The sequence below is a fragment of the Sinocyclocheilus rhinocerous genome, unplaced genomic scaffold (assembly GCF_001515625.1).
Source record: "Sinocyclocheilus rhinocerous isolate Xijiao unplaced genomic scaffold, SAMN03320098_v1.1 scaffold1569, whole genome shotgun sequence".
NCBI lineage: Eukaryota > Metazoa > Chordata > Actinopteri > Cypriniformes > Cyprinidae > Sinocyclocheilus > Sinocyclocheilus rhinocerous.
The window spans coordinates 351398-373200 of NW_015663506.1; the positions used below are offsets into that span (position 1 = coordinate 351398).

General features: G+C 37.8%; 1 protein-coding gene across 1 annotated transcript in view; it reads left to right on the plus strand.

The window, feature by feature from the left end:
- Window positions 1-21803, plus strand: part of LOC107728922 (obscurin-like protein 1) — a 34754-nt gene that overhangs the window by 10079 nt on the left and 2872 nt on the right. The window contains 26 exon segments of the mRNA XM_016539256.1: window positions 922-1242; window positions 1338-1412; window positions 1998-2495; window positions 2944-3201; window positions 3365-3604; window positions 3883-4158; window positions 4992-5267; window positions 6827-7102; window positions 7390-7665; window positions 8154-8429; window positions 8937-9212; window positions 9300-9572; window positions 9769-10044; window positions 10140-10415; window positions 10499-10774; window positions 11495-11770; window positions 11867-12136; window positions 12240-12506; window positions 12619-12888; window positions 13393-13659; window positions 14676-14942; window positions 16873-16985; window positions 17405-17558; window positions 17808-17969; window positions 18080-18184; window positions 19016-19282. Coding sequence (XP_016394742.1) covers window positions 922-1242; window positions 1338-1412; window positions 1998-2495; window positions 2944-3201; window positions 3365-3604; window positions 3883-4158; window positions 4992-5267; window positions 6827-7102; window positions 7390-7665; window positions 8154-8429; window positions 8937-9212; window positions 9300-9572; window positions 9769-10044; window positions 10140-10415; window positions 10499-10774; window positions 11495-11770; window positions 11867-12136; window positions 12240-12506; window positions 12619-12888; window positions 13393-13659; window positions 14676-14942; window positions 16873-16985; window positions 17405-17558; window positions 17808-17969; window positions 18080-18184; window positions 19016-19282 — 6567 coding nt within the window.

Sequence of the window (21803 nt, forward strand, 5' to 3'; positions counted from 1 at the left end):
GGATATTCAGTCAGAGGGAGACGTAAGGACACTGGTAGTCAATCTAGCTGAGCCCAGTCATTCTGGATTGTACCGCTGTGAATCATCTGACGACTCTGTCCAGTTCACTGTGGATATCAAAGGTGATTTATGACTTTTTGAGAATCTTGTACATCCAGTAACACATTTGCAAAACTAGATGCAAACTAACAATCAAGTTTTTTGTTGTCTGCGTCTCTTAGCTGTGCTGTTATGGACATGCCTCTCACCATTGCATCCAACTTGTCGGCAGTGATTTGATACAGATGTTACATGTTTTGCATTATTTAACTTGCTTCTTGGCAGATGGTCTGAGAAATCACAGATAGGCAGTCTAGATGACTTTTTAATAAAGGATATTAATTATGAATATCCTTTAATAATGCAACGGATCACCCTTAGATCCACCGGTGATGTTCTCAGCATTACCAGACACAGTGAAGAACCAGCTGGTTGAAGCAGACTACTCCACTGATTTGCACGGTGAAATCTCAGGTCCAAATGCCAATGTGTGTTGTTACAAGGATGGTGTAGAGCTCGTCTCAAAAAGTCAGCCTCATATCAAATCGGAGTGTACCAGGAGGACGTTAGCTGTCAAGACAGCACAGCCCTCTAACTCTGGATGGTACGACTGTGTGAGAACTGGTGATGTCATCCAGTTTAATGTACAAGACCAAGGTGATTTTCAAATATTTGCTCCTAATCTACTTAATGTTTTTGTGTGACAACTAACAATTGTGTGCTCTATGTAGCTTTTTTTTTTTAAATCTCTTTAAATGTATTCTGACAATGTTACTTGTATGTCCTTGGCTTCAATGGCCATAATTGGTTCTGTCTTTCTGAGTTTAGAAAATTAGTCACTTACATTGAATAAAGCATTCCTTTGTCAATGGTCATCTGTAGTGCCACCACCAACATTTTTGGCTGATCCTGAAGTTGAGAAGACCAAATGCACTCAAGAAATGGAACCTGTTGCACTACATTATGAGATTTCAGATACCACTCCATATGTCCGCGAGACAAAAGAAGAGAAGGTCATGCCTTCTCAATCTGAACCTGAATTTAAACCTGATTTGGAACTTGAATCCAAATCTGAATCTGAACCTGAAGTTCACTCAGACGCATCCAGAGGAACTGTAATCATCCACACACCAGAGACATCTCTTTTCGAAGTAAACAGCCAAAAGACATCAGATGATCCCATCCCGTTTGAAATGGACCAAGGTGGTTTGCCACTTACTTGTACGCCATTCTGAATTAGGAACATTAACATGGCTGAAGCAAGTCAGTTATTGTTTTCTTTGTGGCTTTTCTAACAGCAGAACTGTCTCACTATGAAGTGTTCAGTGGTGAGACCTATGATGACTCTGTCCAGTGCACTGTGGATATAAAAGGTGATATAATGCTACCTCAATCCAAGCATTTAACCCAGTGCCTCTGTGCCACTAACAAGGGTGGTTTTAACTATCCAATGGCTCTTCCTGGAGATGCTGGTCCCCTGCATCTTGGTTACCTTCCCAAAACTAATCCATGCTATCATGTCTTTATCCAACATCCAGTTGGTCTGCAAACCCTTCTTCCAAACTAACACTCATTCAATAGACTTACCTATCTTCATTATTCATTGAAGCACATTTAAACTTAAACTGTATACGTCTACATTTGCTTGAGTCATCTTGTCCATGTGTCATTCAGAATCATCATCAGTATTGTCTTGACTGAATTATGTTACAGAGAGCTGAAATACAGATAGAATAGTTGAGTGAATGAAAGTTGGTGATATGACTTCTTGTGTAATTGTGTTTTGTTTTTAATATGTGTTTTAACCACTGTTTGGCTTGTTTTAGACCACTATGTGATATGGTCATCATTCTTACATTTTTACGATCTTGAAATACTCTTAAAAATTAACCAGCTTTTCTGACTATGAAGACAAAAAAGAACTTCACCTTTTCTTTATGCAAACAATTCAACTATAGAAGAGTTCCTGAGAACATCAGGAACTGAGGCTGAGATCAGATCTGAAAAAGAGAACAACAATCTCTCAGCGGAAAGATCTGGAGAAGAGATTCAGTGGTATACCCCAGTGTCTGTACCTACAACCTTCAGATTGATTGAAGAGGAACAACAGCCACAACCAATGCTACAGCCACAGCTACAACCACAGCTACAACCAATACTACAACCAGAACTACAACCAATGCTACAACCACAGCTACAACCAATACTACAACCAGAACTACAACCAATGCTACAGCCACAGCTACAACCAATGCTACAACCACAACTACAACCGATACTACAACCAGAGCTACAACCACAGCTACAACCACAACTACAAACAATGCTACAACCAGAGCTGCAACCAGCAAACCAGATAAATACTTCAGTTTCTGAAGATGAAGGCTCAAATCACATCAAAAGACAAGAGAGTGACATGGATCAAGATGTCTTAGCTTTTAAGGTGGATGTTGAAGGTGATTTAAATAGTTAGCTCCATCATTCTGCAAATAATGATGGGAGCAAAATATCTGCCATTGACATTTACCACCTAACAACCACTTAACGTCATTCTTCTCTATTCGGATCCATTACTGAATCTGAATAACTCCGAAAACTTCAACTTACTGACTTAGATACAAAAACAGCGTTTTATAATTATTTACCTGTAGAATTCCATCACCAAATATTTATCTAACAAAGATCACCTCACTAAAAAAATTATATTGTATCATCTAACTTCTAGCCAAAATCGTGTCATTTTAATATATAAGTAATAAAAAAGATACAAGCCTATAGTAAGATTATTGATTGTAAAGCTATGAATAAGTGCAGTTTATTTAGCTTAGCTAACGTAAAGTATACAATTTAATGTGTCATAATTGTAATACATGTCTCTTTTCATATAACTTGAAATATCCCTAGCTTCGAGGACAAATTCCACACCAGTTTGTGGAATGGATGAGAGAATTGATGCAGACTGTTCCAGTGTACTGCTAACTGAAAAATCCGACCACACAATCCAAGAAAAACCTATATCCTGCCAAGAAGATGAGACAACCGTAATATTCAATAAACCTACAACACAGAAAGAGCTCATCCAGTCATCAGAGATGTGTTTGCAAGAAGCATATGAGACTGTTACCAAGGATGAATTTGTTGTACATCAAGAGGAAGTGAAAGGTGACTCAAGATTGTTTTTAACACACCATTAATGATCAAAAGCAACTAACTTTGTCTGGCTTTTGCTTAAATGTTCTGTACCCTAGTCAACCAAATTGTTTTACACTTACACTCTTAATAGATAACTCACGATAAACATTGCTTTGTCTCCTCAAAACTGAAGAACCTTGTCATAAAGCAGAATTCTTTACACTACCACCAGAAGATAAAGTTGTCAGACCCATTGAAGGTGATTCTCCAGTTCACTGTTACAAGGACAGAATGCAGTTCTACTCTGAAAATGGACATACGCTTGAGGAAAGTGTGCGAAGACTGAATGTTCCAGTTATAGGCTCGGGTCAAACAGGCGTAAACAACTACAAGGCAAAGGATGATGACATAATATTTAAGGTGGATGTCAAAGGTGATTTTAAACTAGTTTAAATCCACACTGCTACATCAGTTCCAGTCATTTAATCATATATTAAAATCAAAGAAAAAAAAAACATGAAATGAAATTACTAGATCTAAAAAAAAAAAAAAACATTTAATACTGATTAAATGATACTAGTAAATGATACTGATACTCAGAATATAACTTCAATGCAGTATAACTTATTTTTTCTCATTGCTATTTATTTTAAATATTACCTGTTTAGGTCAAATTATCTGCATTAAAACATATTAAATTAAACCCCTTAGCTACATCTTTGCAAACTTCATCTATCCATGAGACTGACAGGAGCAAGTCAAATGATGGAACAGATATTGCTAATTTTCCACAACCTGAGGTATCGAGCACAATGGCAGAGGTGTTCTGGTACAAGGAAGGCGAGGAACTCCAAGAATGCGACATTATCACCCAATCTAAGGAGACTTTCAGAGCTCTTGTTGTGAAAACAGCCGAGCCGTCTCACTCTGGAGAACATGCTTGTGAGACAGATGATGTCACCGTCCAGTTTGCAGTGAACCTACCAGGTGATTCATCAGTCATCTACGCCAGCTCAATCCATCCGATTACTAAACTAACCACTTCGATCATGCAATGGTTACTAACTCTGTTGAATCTGTTGTTCGGATAAAAGCCAGACTAATAGGTTGCTGTAAGATGTTGTTACTGCGGATAAACATTTTGGTAGAGAAAATATTATTATTATTTGCATTTGCATTTGCATTTCATAGCAGCATCCGGAAAAGTTAAAGTAACATAATTTTCAAAACAGTAATTAGTTGACAAATTGGCATTAACAAGTTCTCAAATATGTTTCAGGAAACTTAAAAGTAATTGTCTCATTCAGATATCTATTTAGTAATTATCATGTTGATTACAAATACTACTAATAATTTACAATGATATACTTCTTAGGTATGCTACAGGAAATCACTAACTAACAAATGTACAAAGGCAAAGGCCTGATACATACACAAGTAACACAACTAAATTAATTTTCAGTATGTTTGTCTTGGATGTTTGTTGCCCATGTTTTGTCTTTGTTGTAAAATATCTGTGACTTTGAATGTTGTCTTTTACTCTTGCGCTACTAATTTTTCATCTTATATTCTGAAGTTCATGTCTGTTTTCTGTGTTTTCTTCCCATTTTATTGATCATTACAGTAAATCATCAATATATTCTTACAGTAATTTAATTTCATGCCAAACAGGCTCTTTCATAAAACACTGAATGTTAGTCAATATTTTGACTCATTCTTGAGAATCAAGTTTTGAGAAAAACTATAAATGCATGTATGTTTTATAAAAAAAGGAAACAAACAATATAAAAATAAATGTGTCTGTACAAAATTGTCTGTAGCTCCACCTGTGACGTTCTCCAGTGTCCCTGAGGCTCAACGGACCATATGCATTGAGTCAGGAAGACCCTTTAAACTACAATGCGAAGTCTCAGACCCTGACGCACAAGTCTGGTGGTACAAAGATGGGAATGAGGTGCTTCCTCAAGATGGTATGGTTACTGTGTATGAGGAAGCCGTGAGAACACTCTCTGTGCAAAGTGCTGAATTATGTCACAGCGGAACATACAGCTGCCAGACAAACAATGATGCCATCTCATTCCATGTGGAAATCAAAGGTGATTTGATGTTTTCTTTCATGAAGACACCACATGAGTTCTGTGTATACTGAGCAAATCAAGCAATCTCCTTTATAACTATGTATTGTGGATATTAAGAAGGCAAATATTTTGGCCTTCATCCCTTAAAAGTAGTGTTTACTGATTGTCACTCAAGCACATACATTCATAAATAGGAAAAAAACAACTTATTAGCCAGTGATTTTCCATTAAATCACACAGCTCCTTCTCTATGCTAGGGGTGGGCGATATGACCAAAATCTTATTTCATGATATGAAAAAAATCCTGATAACAATATATTACTATATAGTAATTTTTGTTATTTTATTATTCTAACTTACTAAAAATAAGAAGCAAATTACAAACAATAGGACAAATATAACAAAGGGACCAATTAAAATATTTTTTCAAGTACAGTAAGTATTTAATGTGCAGTAATAAACACTACAGAAACTGAATAATCCAATTCAGAAAAAAAAACCTGCATAGTCTTCACTATATTATTTAAATATAAATGTATTCTTATTAAGCTACAAAAGAGCAGTAAGTTATTTTATTTTTTCTCAGATTTATATTAGGCTGCTGTCACTTTAAGACCAAATGCACGGTTCAAATATAATGACATACATACAGTTTCCTCTCAACTGTCTACATTCACTTAAGACATAAGCAGCTGTGTTTACGTGAATATTCCACACAATGGACATTTTGACATAATTGTGTGTATTTATTTTGACCATTCAAGTGCAATAAGATACAAAAGAAAGCAGAATTCGCAATTGCATGCCAAGAGGCGGTTTTCTGTGCGTGCGCTTCAGCTGTGACAGTCAATGTGTGACCACTGCAATGAGTTCTTTTTCACAGCTTATTGTGTTTAATAACTATATTTAACATCATGCACGTCCCGAATTTGTGATCGCATGGCGCATACTGTCTGAGAGAGGTGGCTTTCTCTGCGTGTGCTTCGCAGGTGTGTCAGTCAGTGCGAACACAAATACCGTAATATACACTATACTAGTGTTGTCAAAAGTACTGACTTACCAGGTACCAGTCGGTACTGCAATTTTAAAAAGATCCATTTCCCGCTAACATTTGAGTGCTGTTGAGTGGATTCTTAAACACCGCTGATTGGCCATAGTGTTCACGCGCACAACAGATATGACTGTGATTGGCTACAATGATCATCGCTTCACGCTCTTCACCGAATGCTCACACAGAAGCACATAGGAGTGTTTGAAAGCCGTGTCTATCAGTGCGGATCCATCTATGTGCAGATATATTAGGGATCCGCTGATAGTCGCGGCCAATCACAGTCATATCTGTTGAGCTCGTGAACACTATGGCCAATCAGCGGTGTTTAAGAATCCACTCAACAGCGCTCAAATGTTAGAGGGAAATGGACGTTTTTAAAATTGCGGTAAAAAAAGTCGGTACTTTTGACAACACTACACTATACTAGAGTTAAGTATCTAAAGATAGACAATTTATACTGTACCATCGCCACAATATATAGTGTCATAACGCCCAGCCCTACTTTATGCCATTCACACCTTTGTAGCTCCATCACTGAAGTTCATGCCAATTTCAGAAGTGGAGAAGAACAAGTCCACTGAAGTAGACTCACCAAATGTTCTGAAATGTGATCTATCAGACGCTACCACAGAGGTGCTCTGGTGCAAAGATGGTAGAGAGCTGGCCCCAAACCCTGGGCTCAATTTCCAAACAGATGGAAATATGAGGAAACTAACTGTTCAATCAGCAGAACTGTCTGATACTGGAAACAACACCTGTCATGCTCCAGGTGATACTGTATCATTCAAGGTGGACATTCAAGGTGATTTTCACAACACTACCACACAATTAACTATTGTTTCATGGCACATTAGATATTTCTTTCATTTCTAATCACTCCTGTTGAAAAACGTACCTCATGTAAGATCTTTACCATCCATTGAAACCCTGCTCACTTCTTGATAACTTAATAGCAAACCCTGTGACTAACACATTTGTAGGTTAAGACTGCCTAATTGTCTTTTGAAAGATTTGAAAACGATTCATGTTTTTGGCACAAATTAATTTGTCAATAATCTACTTTTTTTTTAATTTTCCAAATTTTCATAGCACACCCTGTTAGGTTCTCAGCACTCCCAGAAATTGCGAGGAACAAGTTTATCGAAGCAGGCTGTCCCATTATACTTCAGTGTGAAATCTCAGACCCTACTGCCCAAGTTTCCTGGCTCAAAGATGGAGTCGAACTCCTACAAGACAGTGGACTTGACATCCAGTCAGAGGGCACTATGAGGAGAATGATCATCCAATCAGCTGAGCTCAAAAACTCAGGCGTGTACAGCTGTGAGGCTGTAGATGATTGCATAGCATTCAAGGTGGATGTTGCAGGTGATTTTGAGTCTACATACTTTCTCAAAACCACTAACAATGAGTCAAATAACGCTTCATCCACTAAATGCTGTTTGCCCTTATCAGAGTTTAACAAAATAAACATTCATAACCAAATAATCAAAGCCCCTCTTGTTAAACACTAAAATGATCTCCTCGCCACTTTTGCTGACACAAACTGTAAAAAGGATTATAAAGGTTTTTGAACATCTTCCGAATCACTTACTATACAATATTACTATATTGTATAGATAATGTCACCTAATTTAGACATGCTCATTAACTTATATGCTCAGAAGAATACGCTTCAGAACTACAGTAGCAAATAACATGAGATACGATGATATTCACTCGGAATCAGCAAAATGTCTCATTCATTAGCCATACATAAGTTTGAATATTTTTCATCATTTCATTTCATTAGTTTTCATATCTTAGAAAGGTTTTTTGGTAATTCTATGAATTTGACTGAACAAAAATCCTCTTAGCTCCACCAGCGATGTTCTCAGCTGTTCCTGAGATTGAGAAGAACAAGTCCGTTGAAGCAGGCTGGCCAATCATTCTCCAATGTGAGATATCTGATCCTACAGCCCTGGTCCAATGGTACAAGGATGGATTACAGCTCCTACCTCAATCTGGGGTTTACATCCAATCACAGAACACCATGAGGACACTGGTTATCCAATCAGCAAATGTATCCCACTCTGGGTTTTACAGTTGTAATACTGCTGATGATATCAGCGAAATTTTTGTGGATGTTAAAGGTGACATACAATATCCAAAGTATTCTGTTATATAACTAACAAATACATCATTTTGTAGAGTTCCGTTTTCATTGGGTGAAAGCATTCTTCTCTACCTTTCAACAGATCCATTCTTGCTGCTTTATGGGCTCCTTAACCATTTCCCTAATGCAGGAATATATCTGAAGCTTCACAAGTTTGTTTGCAGCATTTCCACCAACTACTACTATTCTTAAATGCTATTTAACCAGCATCTTGTTTCTCTTTATTTTTAAAGAAACCATTTATGCTGGGCAAGCATGTAACCTTTATTATCTGTGCTTAACGGCACTTCATTCTCACAAAGCTTTCATTAACTCTATTCTCTTTTTCTTTGTATTACATTTGGCTTTTAGAGTGGAGAAAGTTATACAGGGCTGCCCATGCAATCATCATCAGTGCTTGAATTGCATGCTTCACGTCATACTTGTGTGACAAATTAAAAGCAGCACAACATAAAAACTAAGGTCCATTTCCTTTTCATTGCAGCACCTCCTGTGACATTTGCCTACATACCAGAAGATGATCTGCACAGAAATATTGTGGAACAAGACAATCTACTCCTTTGCTGTCAAGTGTCCAGGTCAGATGCTACTGCACAATGGTACAAGGATGGAGTAGAGCTAAAGCCTAGTGACAACGTCCTCATAGAGGCAGAAAACACTATACGAAGGCTGATCGTCCTGTCAGCTCAACTCTCAGATTCTGGGACGTACACCTGTCGTGCTGGAGATAGTGCATTAATATTTAAAGTTAACGTAAGAGGTGAGTAAATATGTCTATATTCATACCAACAACTCAAAATCTGATCAAATTTACAAGGCTGTGTAACTATTTTCTTTTGCTTCACAGAACCTCCGGTGATGATTGTATATCCCAAGGAAGATGTCCACCTTGATCGCTATGTTCCCGAAGAAATTGTACTCAGCTGTGAACTTTCACGGCCAAATGGAAAGGTAACATGGTTCAAGGATGGACAGAAACTACAGGAGAGTGAAAACATAAAGCTAAAGTCAGAGGGTCCGTACAGACGACTAAAAATTCTGCGCAGTGGTGTTGAGGACTCCGGAGAATATGTCTGTGACACAGCTGATGATTCAATATTCTTCAATCTAAACATTAAAGGTATCAAATTTAGGTTTAAATATATTGCATGTAGAGATTTCTGATGTCAGCCAGAAGGAAAGTTGTTGCAGCAGATCAGATCAAGATATTCAGTTGGATAACAGATTACGAAGACATGCATTGATGAATTTGCACGAAGTGAGAATGATCAGGAACATGCATTAGGAAAGTAACATGTTTACATGTTTCCTTATAGAACCACCGGTGCGCATAGTTTCTCCAAGCCAGTCCCAAATGGAACTATGCCAACAGACTTCTGAGAGGATGGTCCTGAGCTGTGAAATCTCTAGACCAAACGCCACTGTACGTTGGTATCGAGATGGACTTGAAGTGGAGGAGAGTGACAGCCTAATTCTGGAGGTTGATGGTGTCTATAGGAGACTTATTATCCCAAAACCTACCGTCAAAGACTCTGCAGAATATGTCTGTGACACTGCTGATGACTCAGTGACCTTCTTTGTAAACATCGCAGGTGTGTCAAAGACCAACTATTTAATAGTCCATAATAATAATAATAAAAACAGCTTCAGTTCTCAATGTCCATAATGACTTTATTTCTTCATGCAGAGCCACCAGTTAGATTTATTCGGCCAAGGAAAATGGCCTATGGAGTAGAGAAACTTGTTGGAGACATTGTGGTTCTTGAGTGTGAAGTGTCTCGACCAAATGCTGAAGTTAGTTGGAAGAAGGATGCAGAAGAGATTGAGGAGAACAGCAACATAACTATCACAGAGGATGGCACAAGTCGACAGTTAACCATTCACTCTGCAGCTTTTGAAGATGCAGGGCAATATATCTGTGATGCTAGAGATGATGTGATGGATTTCCTAGTGAAAATCAAAGGTACATTTCTGTGATAAGCAGATTCAAATGCTTTGATGAATCCATCACTGCAACTAACTAAAATGTTACCCTCTTTCTTCCAGATCCACCACTAAAAATTCTGCGGAAAGCTGACATAGAAACAAAACGCAGATTTGTAGTATCTGATGCCATTGTGTTAAAATGTGAGATCTCAAGACCAAATGGGGTGGTCAGTTGGCTTAAAGACAATGAGAAGATTGAGGGAAATGAGCATTTTATCTGTGAAGAGGAAGGGACATTCAGATCCCTGATTGTCCTGAGCGCTGAGTTGAAGGACTCAGGGGAGTACATATGTGATGCACAAGATGATAAAGTTGTCTTCAGTGTTACTGTAGAAGGTACTGCTTGTTAAAATGCAATGTAAACAATGAAAAGCATGCACATACTCGTTCAAAGAAAATATACAAAACTTTACCTTTACCTGTGCCTTTAGCTTGTCACTGGGGCAGTACCCTCAAAAGTACACTTTTGTATCTTATTTACCCACTTATGTAGGGTGACCATACGTGCCATTTTCCCAGGACGCGTCCTGGCCAGGATTTCTATATTGCCTAAAATATCTAGGTTTTGGCTTTGTTTGCATGTGCAGACCGATCGGTGTATGACATCAAAGTACCATACAGACGGTTATGCTTTCAAAACGCTCTCGAGGTACTTTGATGTCAAACACTGATCCGTCTGAGCCGCACTGCTTTTAAGTCGAACACACCTAATATGTACGCGTAATTGCATCACTTTGACCGTAGATCCCACCTTCTCACACGCCATGATTGGTCCATTATGTACAATGCTTGCATGTTATTGGTCAAACTACTTTTCGATCATTACCTTCAGCAAGCATCAAAACAAGAAAACAAAGCCAAAACAAATCCTGGCCAGGACGCGTCCTGGGAAAATGGCACGTATGGTCACCCTAACTTATGGTACCATTAGGCATAGATAAGGTACACCGTACCTTTAAGGGTACTGCCCCATTGACTAACTGCTGTTCCCCCTACGATTTTTGCACAAATATTTTTGACAGTGTACTTTAAATATAACTAATTCTTTTTGCTCAGAGGCTCCCGTGTCTATTGTTGGAAATTCAGAGAAGCCAGAACACCACATTTTAATGACAGGAGATGAGCTTATCCTGGAATGTGAGGTATCTCGAGTAAATGCTATAGTCCAGTGGTACTTCAATGGACGTTTACTGCAAGAGGATTCATGCACACACATTGAAAGCAGAGACACAACGAGGAAGCTTGTGATATCAGAACTTCAGACATCCGACTCTGGAGAGTATCTTTGCGATGCCATTGATGACAAAATGACAACTAGACTAACAGTTCAAGGTAAATTTACCAGTAGCATAGCCAAGAAAACACAATTTCAAACATATCAATTAAACCACTCTGCATACAATCACTAAATATCACATTTTTTCATAGTACCACCATTCAAATTCATCAAAAAAGATGAAAGAACAAATATTTCAGCCTATGAAGAAGACAGTGTGACACTACGTGCCACTGTTAACAGGGTCAATGCTTCAGTTAAATGGCAGAGAGGCCATGATCCAGTCAGAGGTGATCGTTTCCACACAACAAGTGATGGTAACACCCACTACCTCACTATTAACCCACTTAAGAGAAGTGATACTGGAGAATACACGTGTCATGTGGGATCTGACGAGATGCATTTCAGTGTCCATGTTAAAGGTAAGACCAGGGAATGGGCTGTTCTACAACTCTACAAAGTGTTATATGTGACTGCTTGTAAAAGATCTCTAGTAAAGTGTTGTCTAAATTGTTTCCTAATCAGCAATGAAAGTAAAATTCTCCAAACCACTAGAAAACGTAGTGGGACTCAAAGGTAGTGATGTGGTTTTAAAATGTGAACTGTACAAGTCAAAAGGAGATGTTCAGTGGCTTAAGGGCAGCCAAGAGATTGCACCAAACAGACATTTTACAATCAGAGCTGAGGGTCGAGTGAGAAGCCTGACAATACATGATGTCACAGAAGATGATGCAGGAGAGTATGCTTGTGAATCTAAAGATGAAAGGACATCAGCAACTGTAGTAGTCAACAGTAAGTTAAATTCTACCAAAGGACTTTCGTTAATCTGCATAAAGCTTGACCTGAAATCATGAATGAATCACATATTAATTTAGTGCCGATTTCCTTCTCTTCTTGTCCCAAGTTCCTCGCATTGTGGAGTTTATTGCAGAGCTACACAACATAACTGTCATGGAAGGAGAAGACGCAATATTTAAGTGTGTGGTTTCTCCAGAGGATGCAAAGTTGGCCTGGTTTAAGAATAGCCAGCCAATTTCATCAAATGAGAAGTTCAACATCTCAAGTAATGGATTATGCCATATACTGCATATCAACAACTGCCAAGTCTCAGATAGCTGCAAGTTGACAGCCGAGGCTGAAGGTGTGATTTCCAGAGCTATCCTACAGGTCCAAGGTAGAATACCATCCATTATTATTTGACTGCTTTACTTGATTTTTCGTTTGCTTACAAATCAATCAGAATACGACTTATGAACATGTATTCTTAGCATCAACCTATGAAGTAACCAATTAACTAATGGGTATTTTTCTACAATTTTCTTCAAAATAATATTTGGAATGCAGAGAGTGCTATATTTTAAGAGCCTGTGCAGGTCTTTAATGCCATGTCAACATGTTTGAGTTTAATAATGACCCTTTCAGACATGCCTGAATTTTTGAAAAGGTGCTTATGATGGCTTGTGCTTAACAGCTTCTCCAGTTAGAATTCCACTCTTAACTGACAGAGACAAGTGTTACTACAGCACATAGCAATGTAGAATGAGGAGCTGTACTACAAGCACATGAAATAATGTCATTCTCATTGGTTCTGCTCGTTGGTTTTCAAATATAAAGACTTTTCTAAAGTGTTCAAATGCTATGGGAAAAGATCTTATCATTTAACCTTATCTGTATTCAGAGGCACAGGTGCTTTTCACAAAGAGCATGGACCCGGTGGTTGCAGAGGAGTTTGGTGAGGCAACACTTGAGGTGGAGGTCAGCCTTGAGACTGCGGAGGTGCAGTGGATGAGACAAGGAGTGGTTATACATCCAGGGTCCAAATTCACCCTGAAGCAGAATGGCCAAAAACGTTCTCTCACAATCCACAAACTCACCCTTTCAGACCGCGGCACCTACAGCTGTGAAACGCTTCATGACCGCACACAAGCCAAGCTCACTGTGGAACGTGAGTCTGCACTACTGCTTTCTTTCTCACTATGTGCTGTTGTTAGCATTTCTTTATGGTGATGGTCCCTCATTACTGCCCGTTGCGATGTTGTTGTCTTAAACAAACTGAATCAAGTGACCAAGAGTAATGCGAGCAGGAGGCAGCTACTTTAGTGACACTGGTTCCACGGTTTGACAGCAGCAAACAGGTGACTGGCACACTACTTACTGAGTCCTGGGGAACAGCTTTCTGTATTGACATTAGATCAGAAGAGTTATGATAATTTAATTAAGCATGCCAAATAAGAACTGGATCAAGAGCTGGTAAAAGGTCCTGGCTAAGTAACCTTTTAATTCCTCTTAGTTGCCTGTGAAACACAGATATTATGAGAGGAGGATAAAAGTTTAATGTGGCTCTACTCATAACTGATTTCCATTTCCTTCAATACATTTATTAGCCAGTCTTATTTCAAACCTATCATACAAGATTTGCAATATCTCTTAACATACATTTTCGAGATAAAAATTTATTTACTCTTTAGAAAACAAGCAATTAATTACCAGTGACATACATTCCTTTCAGGATAGGTCAAGACGATGAAGCTGTGTTGTACAAATGAGCAAATGATGAGAGAAAGTCTGCACTTTGGCTGTTCCTGGCACCAACTATGAATCTGGATCTGTTTTCATTGCAGCTAAATTTATGCACTGGCCTTCAAAATCTAGGGTGGTGTCACCAACTCTCTAAAATAAACCCCTCTTTTCCACGGGGAATGCCTGTCTGCCTGTCTGTTTTGGAAAACTTAAAAAAATGTTGGCATAGCCCTGATTGAAGGCAGGATTTAGTGTATTGCAAACACCAAGCGGACAAAACCGTGCCAACTAATTCAACAACTGTTGCTCTATTTTTTCTCTTTATTACCTTTAACTTTCATCTTAATCTCTCTTTCTTTTCTAAACAATTCTCTGATATCTAATTGCATCACCATTGAAAAATACTTTTTTTGCATTTAACAACCTGTGCTTCTCGCACAGCACGAAAAATCAAGATTCAGAAAGGTCTAACTGAGATCCAGACTTACGAACGAGAGACGGCTTCTTTTGAGGTGGAGCTGTCACATGGCAATGTGGATGGTGTGTGGCAGAAGGATGGGCACATTCTCAAAAACAACAACCGCTTGCGTATGACTGCAAAAGGACGAGTACACAGCCTAACCATCTCCAACCTGACCTTGGATGACACTGGCACCTACATATTCTATGTTGAGAACATCAGATCACTAACAAGATTGGAAGTTAAAGGTACTGTGCAAATGAAAACTATTTTTATAGCAGAAACATAAAAGGGCAGTTCGCCCCAAAAGGAAAATTAAGTCATTATTTACATTATTTAGCAGGTGTTGTTCTAATCCTGTATGCCCTTCTTTCTTTTTCGAACCACAAAAGGAGAAATGTTCTAAAATGTCTTCATCTACATACTGTAATGGCTGTGAAAAGCAACCAGCTACAAACTTGATCACAAAATGATCCCATGCAACTTGTGCTTTCTTCTCTGTAGTAAATATATTTGTTGTGTTCCAGTTGTAGCAACAACAAAATGAGTTTACATGTTCACATCATCAGCTTTCATTCTGACAACTGGAGTTCGGGTCTGGAGATACTCACCTCAGAGAAGAAAGTACACAGATACTTTTTGGTTTTTCTAGGTTTTGTGGTTTGTGTAGGGTTTGTATTAATTAATTATCGCCAGTCACAGTGTAGACACAACATAACGTTACAAAAGCATGGATGAACATTATTTTTAAGGAAGCTCCAGATCTTGCCAGTAAGACAATGTTAGTTTGTTCACTTCATTTTATTGTGGATTTATTTTTAACTAATTATAACTCAATTCTGTTTTTTTATGTAAAAATCTTGCTAACATTCTAAGTAGACATCAGAGAACATTATAAAACTTTTAAAAAATGCAATTCATGACCTCTTTAATATCTTATGCAGGCTTACTTCAAGTAAATTCATCTTTAAAGGATTTTTTTAGACACATAAACTGGAAATTTAGATTTAAAATACTCATCTGCGATTCAGTGTTAAAATACTTTCTAGTTTAAAGTGGAAGGACAACTAAAAGTATGTAATTGATAGGCTGACTTTTATTTGGCTGTGTGGCACCTTTAAAACATTGCTTTGTTTATTTAAGCTGCCTGACATCAACTCCAGGCTCAACCGATGACATGAGTTCAGGGCAGGACAACTCTTATTTTAAAGGGTTATTTATTGTTAGTTTAGAAAACCTGTTTGTGAACTAGTGGTGCAGAAATTACACAAATGCTAAAGTGATTTAGCAGTTCTGTAAGATTTAGCCACTGATTTAAACCACCCGTATCCCTTTAACCATACACCTTCTCTCCAACATCCTACCATACAAAAACGGGCACCCAAAATGATCTGAAACACATATCCAAAATCCTTAAATAACCTATGAAGGTCATGCATATACTCATATTAACTTATAGCGTCAAGATATACAGGCTTGCAATAATCTGTATCTTGTTTCTTAATTGCTTTGGCAACAATTAACATATAAGGGGTGGAATTTGGCCATGATCAACAAGTCGTAGGAGGTAAGACAGTCCAGAGCAATGATGTAAGTCTCAAACTGGTTAAATTTCAGACGCTGATGACAGTACAATGGCATGGACAGACAGCTTTGCTACTGCTCTTACCATGTGTCAGGTTACACATATAAAAAGATACGGATCACATGATCAGACTACAGCTACTGAAACATTTCAAACATTCACAAGCATAAGGTGCCGGTGTAAGGTAATCTCTTCTATGCCAAGTCACTCAATAGGGCTTATCCTTTGGAGTCACAGAGCTGTCACTGAGGATGACAATAACGTGTAAACGCCACAACAACAAAGGACTCATCTCAAAGTCCTCTAGGCACAAAGCTGAGGTATGGTTAAACGATAAGCTCCTGTTGTACTTGACAGATTGATATGTACACAACTGACTCATGTGATCTCAAAAGTCAAACAGGGCAACCAGAGGTAAATTGTCAAAAATAATAAGAAATATTGACTGGCTTTGAAAATCACAGCCTTTCAAATTTGATCAAAATGGTTTTGTTATTGGTTTTGGTTTTGCCTAATAAAATGTGTATATCTAGCATGTTTTCATGTCAAAAGCATTGTTTTCACATAGGCTGACGACTCCTTTGCTTCCTCAGAAATTCCAGTATCAATTCTGAAAAAGCTTGAGGATATCAGGCAACCAGAAGGATCTGGCGTAACCCTTGAATGTGAGCTCTCACGCCACAACGTGGATGTCAAGTGGACAAAGGTAAAATTACATGACAGCCTCAAAAAACTACGGTGGCCGAGAAGTGCAAAACAAATCACAATTCTGAAAACAAAGTAACAAATTACAAACGCAAATGCAAGTCTAAAAAACAAAATAACAATTCAGAAAGCACAACAACAATTCAGAAAACATTATAACAAGTCGTTGGCTTTTTGATGCGATCGGCCCGGGTTCGATCCCGTCTTTTGCCGATCATTTTTTTCCTCCCTTTTCAAATCTCGTATTAGCAATGGATTCTATTTACACTAAGTGAATGCACTTCTCGGCCACCGTACAAAACCCTGTTGTTGCTGTAAATTAAAAATCATAAAAAAGCCCCAAGCCAATAACTACTTATAATTATGTGAAAAACTTCTACAAAATGAGGGGTGGGGGGGTGGGGGGTCTTCTTCTTTCAGAATGAAGTTCAGCTTAAACCAGGAAAAAATCATCGCATTTACTCGATGGGAAGAAAGTGCTTTCTACAGATACTGAAGTGTGAGCTGGGAGACTCTGGTTTATATGTGTGTGATGCTGGGGATGCCACTACCTCCTGTTCAGTGGATATCTATGGTAAGAACAGAAAGTCTTAGATTATCACCACAATAATCTGCAGATTATATACTTTCCTGATTATTTAAAACTAAATCTTAGCTATATCTTAATCTCGCTGCTGAAGTAATTCACTCTAAGTACAACATTGCCATCTACTGGTACAGAGGTGAATTTAACAAAATGGGAAGCATTTACCCTTGATTTGTTTTAAATGAGTACATAATGAAATTATGCAACGCCTTTTTATGTTTATTAACATTTCAACAGAGAGGGAGCTTGAGATACTACAAAGCTTAGAGGATCTGGATATTCAAGAAGGTCAGAATGCAGTGTTCATGTGTGAAGTGTCCCTGGACAATGTGCCCAGAGAGTGGTTTAAGAATGGCGAGAAGATCAAACCAACCAGCACCATTAAGATTCGTCAGGAAGGTTATTGTAGCACCTGTTGCTAAACTTTACCCTCTTCCAAAAATTAACCACAAAATATTTAAATCAGTATCTGATCATACATTTTCTGAACCATTTTTTTTCCTACTTAGGGACAAAGCACTTCCTCCTCATATGCAATGTTAAAGAAGACGATTCTGGAGAGATCAAGTTTGTTGCCAAGAATGTTGAGACTACAGCTTACCTTGAGGTGGAAGGTCTGTATTTAGTTTAAGTCAAGCATTCACTACAAATCCAAAGCTAGTCACCCCCTTTGATGACAAGTCACAGATGCTATGACATTTCAAACCGGTTTCAAACTGGTTTGAAATGTGGCCAACCAGAAATTGGATATTTACACTGTTTTCCGACAAGTGAGAAAGCCTATGGAAGCCCGTTTCTATGGAAGCCCGTTTCCGCCACTGAATTAAAAAAAAAAAAAAAGGTAATTGTGACTTTTTATCTCACAATTCTGACTTTTTTTTCACAGAATTGTGAGATATAAACTCGCAATTGCGAGTTATAAAGTCAGGATTGCGAGATATAAATTCAGAATTCTGACTTTTTTTCTCAGAATTGCGTGATATAAACTCGCAATTGCGAGTTAAAGTCCAATTTTGAGGGGGGGGGAAGACTGATATGTTCTCAGAAATGCGAGTTTATATCTCACAATTCCGAGAAAAAAAGTCAGAATTGCGAGAAAAAAAGTCAGAATTGTGAGTTTATATCTCGCAGTTCTGACTTTATTTCTCAGAATTGCGACTTTATGTCTCGCAATTGCGAGTTTATATCACGCAATTCTGAGAAAAAAAGTCAGAATTGTGAGATAAAAAGTCGCAATTACCTCTTTTATTTTTTATTCAGTGGCGGAAACGGGCTTCCATAGAAAGCAGCAATGACCAACAACAACCAAAAAAAAAAAAAGAAGAAGTTTTCAAAGCACTGTTTCATCTATATATATTTAGGCTATATATTTTTTTTTTTCAATTATTGCATTTTCAAGAATTAACTTACAACTGACTTAAAACTACAACTTTTCATTTCTACAGCACTACCAGCAAACATTGTGAAACCACTTCAGGACAAGACTGCTCTGGAAAAAACCCGCGTCATACTGGACTGTACTGTGACCAATCCGCGTTGCAGCATTCGCTGGTATAAGGGACCGAATGTCATCCTGCCCTCAGAGCGCTTTGAGATCTGCAGTGAAGGGTGCTATCGAAAACTTGTGATTCAGCAGGTGTTGCTAGAAGATGAGGGCACCTACAGTGTCCAAGTTGGAAACTACACATCTTCAGCTAAACTAACTGTTGAAGGTGAGGCAAATTCAGCCCTTTTACACCAATTATGGATTGATTGACAGTCATATAAAAAAATTAGAAAGAAAGAAAAAGAAAAAAAAACTGTAGTTCTTTGAGCTGTTCATTTAGAGTTAATGATCAGATTTGTTTGATTATTATATGGAGCCACATTGTATGCACATTGTTTGCATAACAAACCAATGTTTTCAGTCAGTATATATATATATATATATATACAGTATATATATAGAGAGAGAGAGAGAGGCTATAGCCTATATATGTATAATTTAAAAACGTGACTACATTCATCGTGGTTGAGGGAACGTAAATGGAAAGTTATTTAAAAATTATAATACATTTTAAATCAGGAATATGCTACCTAGCCTATAGAAAGAGATTATGGCAAAGATTCAAAACAATATTTATCCATCTTTTGTACTGTACATTATAATGTTAAAAATTCACTTAAAGCATATACAGTAAACATCATCAAATTGTTTTGGATAGAATTTCAATAGGCTATTCCTGCATCCCTACACGAACATATATCAACAAAACCTTTTATTATATATTTGCTATGTCTAATGACAATAATCTTTTCGGATGACAAGTCTTTTCGGATGTTGCAACAACTTAAACCAAGCAATCACTTCCCTATTAGGTGGGACGTTCTTAATTAAAACCAAACGCGTTTCTTGGCACGAAGACTAATCCGACATGAAACCTTGTGTCACACACCTAATCTCATGAGAAATTACCTAATTGTCTTAATATTCGAGCGCTTACTCGACGCCAAATACATTTTAACATGTTTCATAGCAAAATTACTCAAGCAATTTATATCTAAGTACTTTAGACCAGTGTTTCCCAACCGGGGTGCAGTGTAAAAAAAGTCATTTTTTTAATATTTTAAATTGCTAAAATGTTCAAAAAAGCATTTATTATATAATATCCATTTCTGATGTCGCCAATAATTAGAGATGCACCGAAATTTCGGCTGCCGAAAATTAGTTAACCGCTCAGGTTTCACTTTCACGTGGTGTGACGCTCTGTGTATTATCCCGCTCTATGCGTGTGCGCTCCGCTCAGTCGCTCCACTCGTATACCGTTCATGCTCATCGGAACAGCAAAGTCCACTCAAAAATCGAGCCAACAGGAAACATCGATGTAGTACAGTATTGTTTCTGTCTGCAATAGCCTTACTGTGTTGTAACATGGTGTGGTATATGGGCAACTCTGGTAACGCTGCCCTCTCATTCATAGATCTGCTAACTGCTATGTTATGCTCACGTGTTCTAATAATAATCGTTTTCTAGGACTAAACATTATTCGGATAATTGGTAAAAAAAAAAAAAAAACTAAATCTCTTAATTGCCCTACTGTTAGACCTACCTGAAAAACTAAAAAACAATTTATTTAATTCGAAGGCCTGTCGTTATTTTTTACTTGTGCTATCATTATTAATTTCTTTATTTGTTCTTATTTTATTACTATAAGCTATCTTGTGCTACTGCACCAAAATTACCCCACTGTAAAATAAAAAAAACACTGAGTGAGCAAAAATTTGTGAGATAGCTAGTTATAATGGTAATTAAATAATGTTTACATATGTATAAAAGCCTACATTAAAATCTGTCATATAAATTGGTCTCTTCATTAGAAATTAGCCTACTGATTGCCACCATTGATGGACAAATGTTTTAAATAATATTAAAAATATCTGTATGACATTATATTCTGCAGTTCTTCCCTGTTGTACCGAATATCTATACTTTTCAAATTATCATATCGAAGTTAGAAATTCAAATATTGTGACAAAATTAATTTTGTAGGGTGCCACAAGTTTGTTAAAATTTCCAAAGGGTGCCGCGACTAAAAAAAAGTTGGGAAACACTGCGATAGACGATAGTATCGTGTATCGACGATAGTCAGAGATATCGACTATAGCAGATGTCTTTGTCGATAGTCAAGACGATATTAGGCTCATTCTCCTATAAATTTTTTTTTTTATAATATTAAAAATATCTGTATGACAGTATATTCTGCAGCTCTTCCCTGCTGTACCGAATATCTATACTTTTCAAAGTATCATATCGAAGTTAGAAATTCCAGTATTGTGACAAAACTAATTTTGTAGGGTGCCACAAATTTGTTAAAATTTCCAAAGGGTGCCGCGACTAAAAAAAGGATGGGAAACACTGCTTTACGAATAAATCTCTGGCCTGCTTTGGGCGTTCAATTTACCCTCAGCCCCCAGTCATTCAACTATAGGCGCCAAAAGTTCTCTGCAGTTACTACAATTAACCGGCAGATGGCGATGTCTCCCTTTTACATCTACAGTACCTATAGACCAGGGGTGTCCAAACTCGGTCCTGGAGGGCCGGTGTCCTGCAGAGTTTAGCTCCAACTTGCCTCAACACACCTGCCTTTAAGTTTCTAGTATGCCTAGTAAGAGCTTGATTAGCTGGTTCAGGTGTGTCTAATTGGGGTTGGAACTAAACTCTTCAGGACACCGGCCCTCCAGGACCGAGTTTGG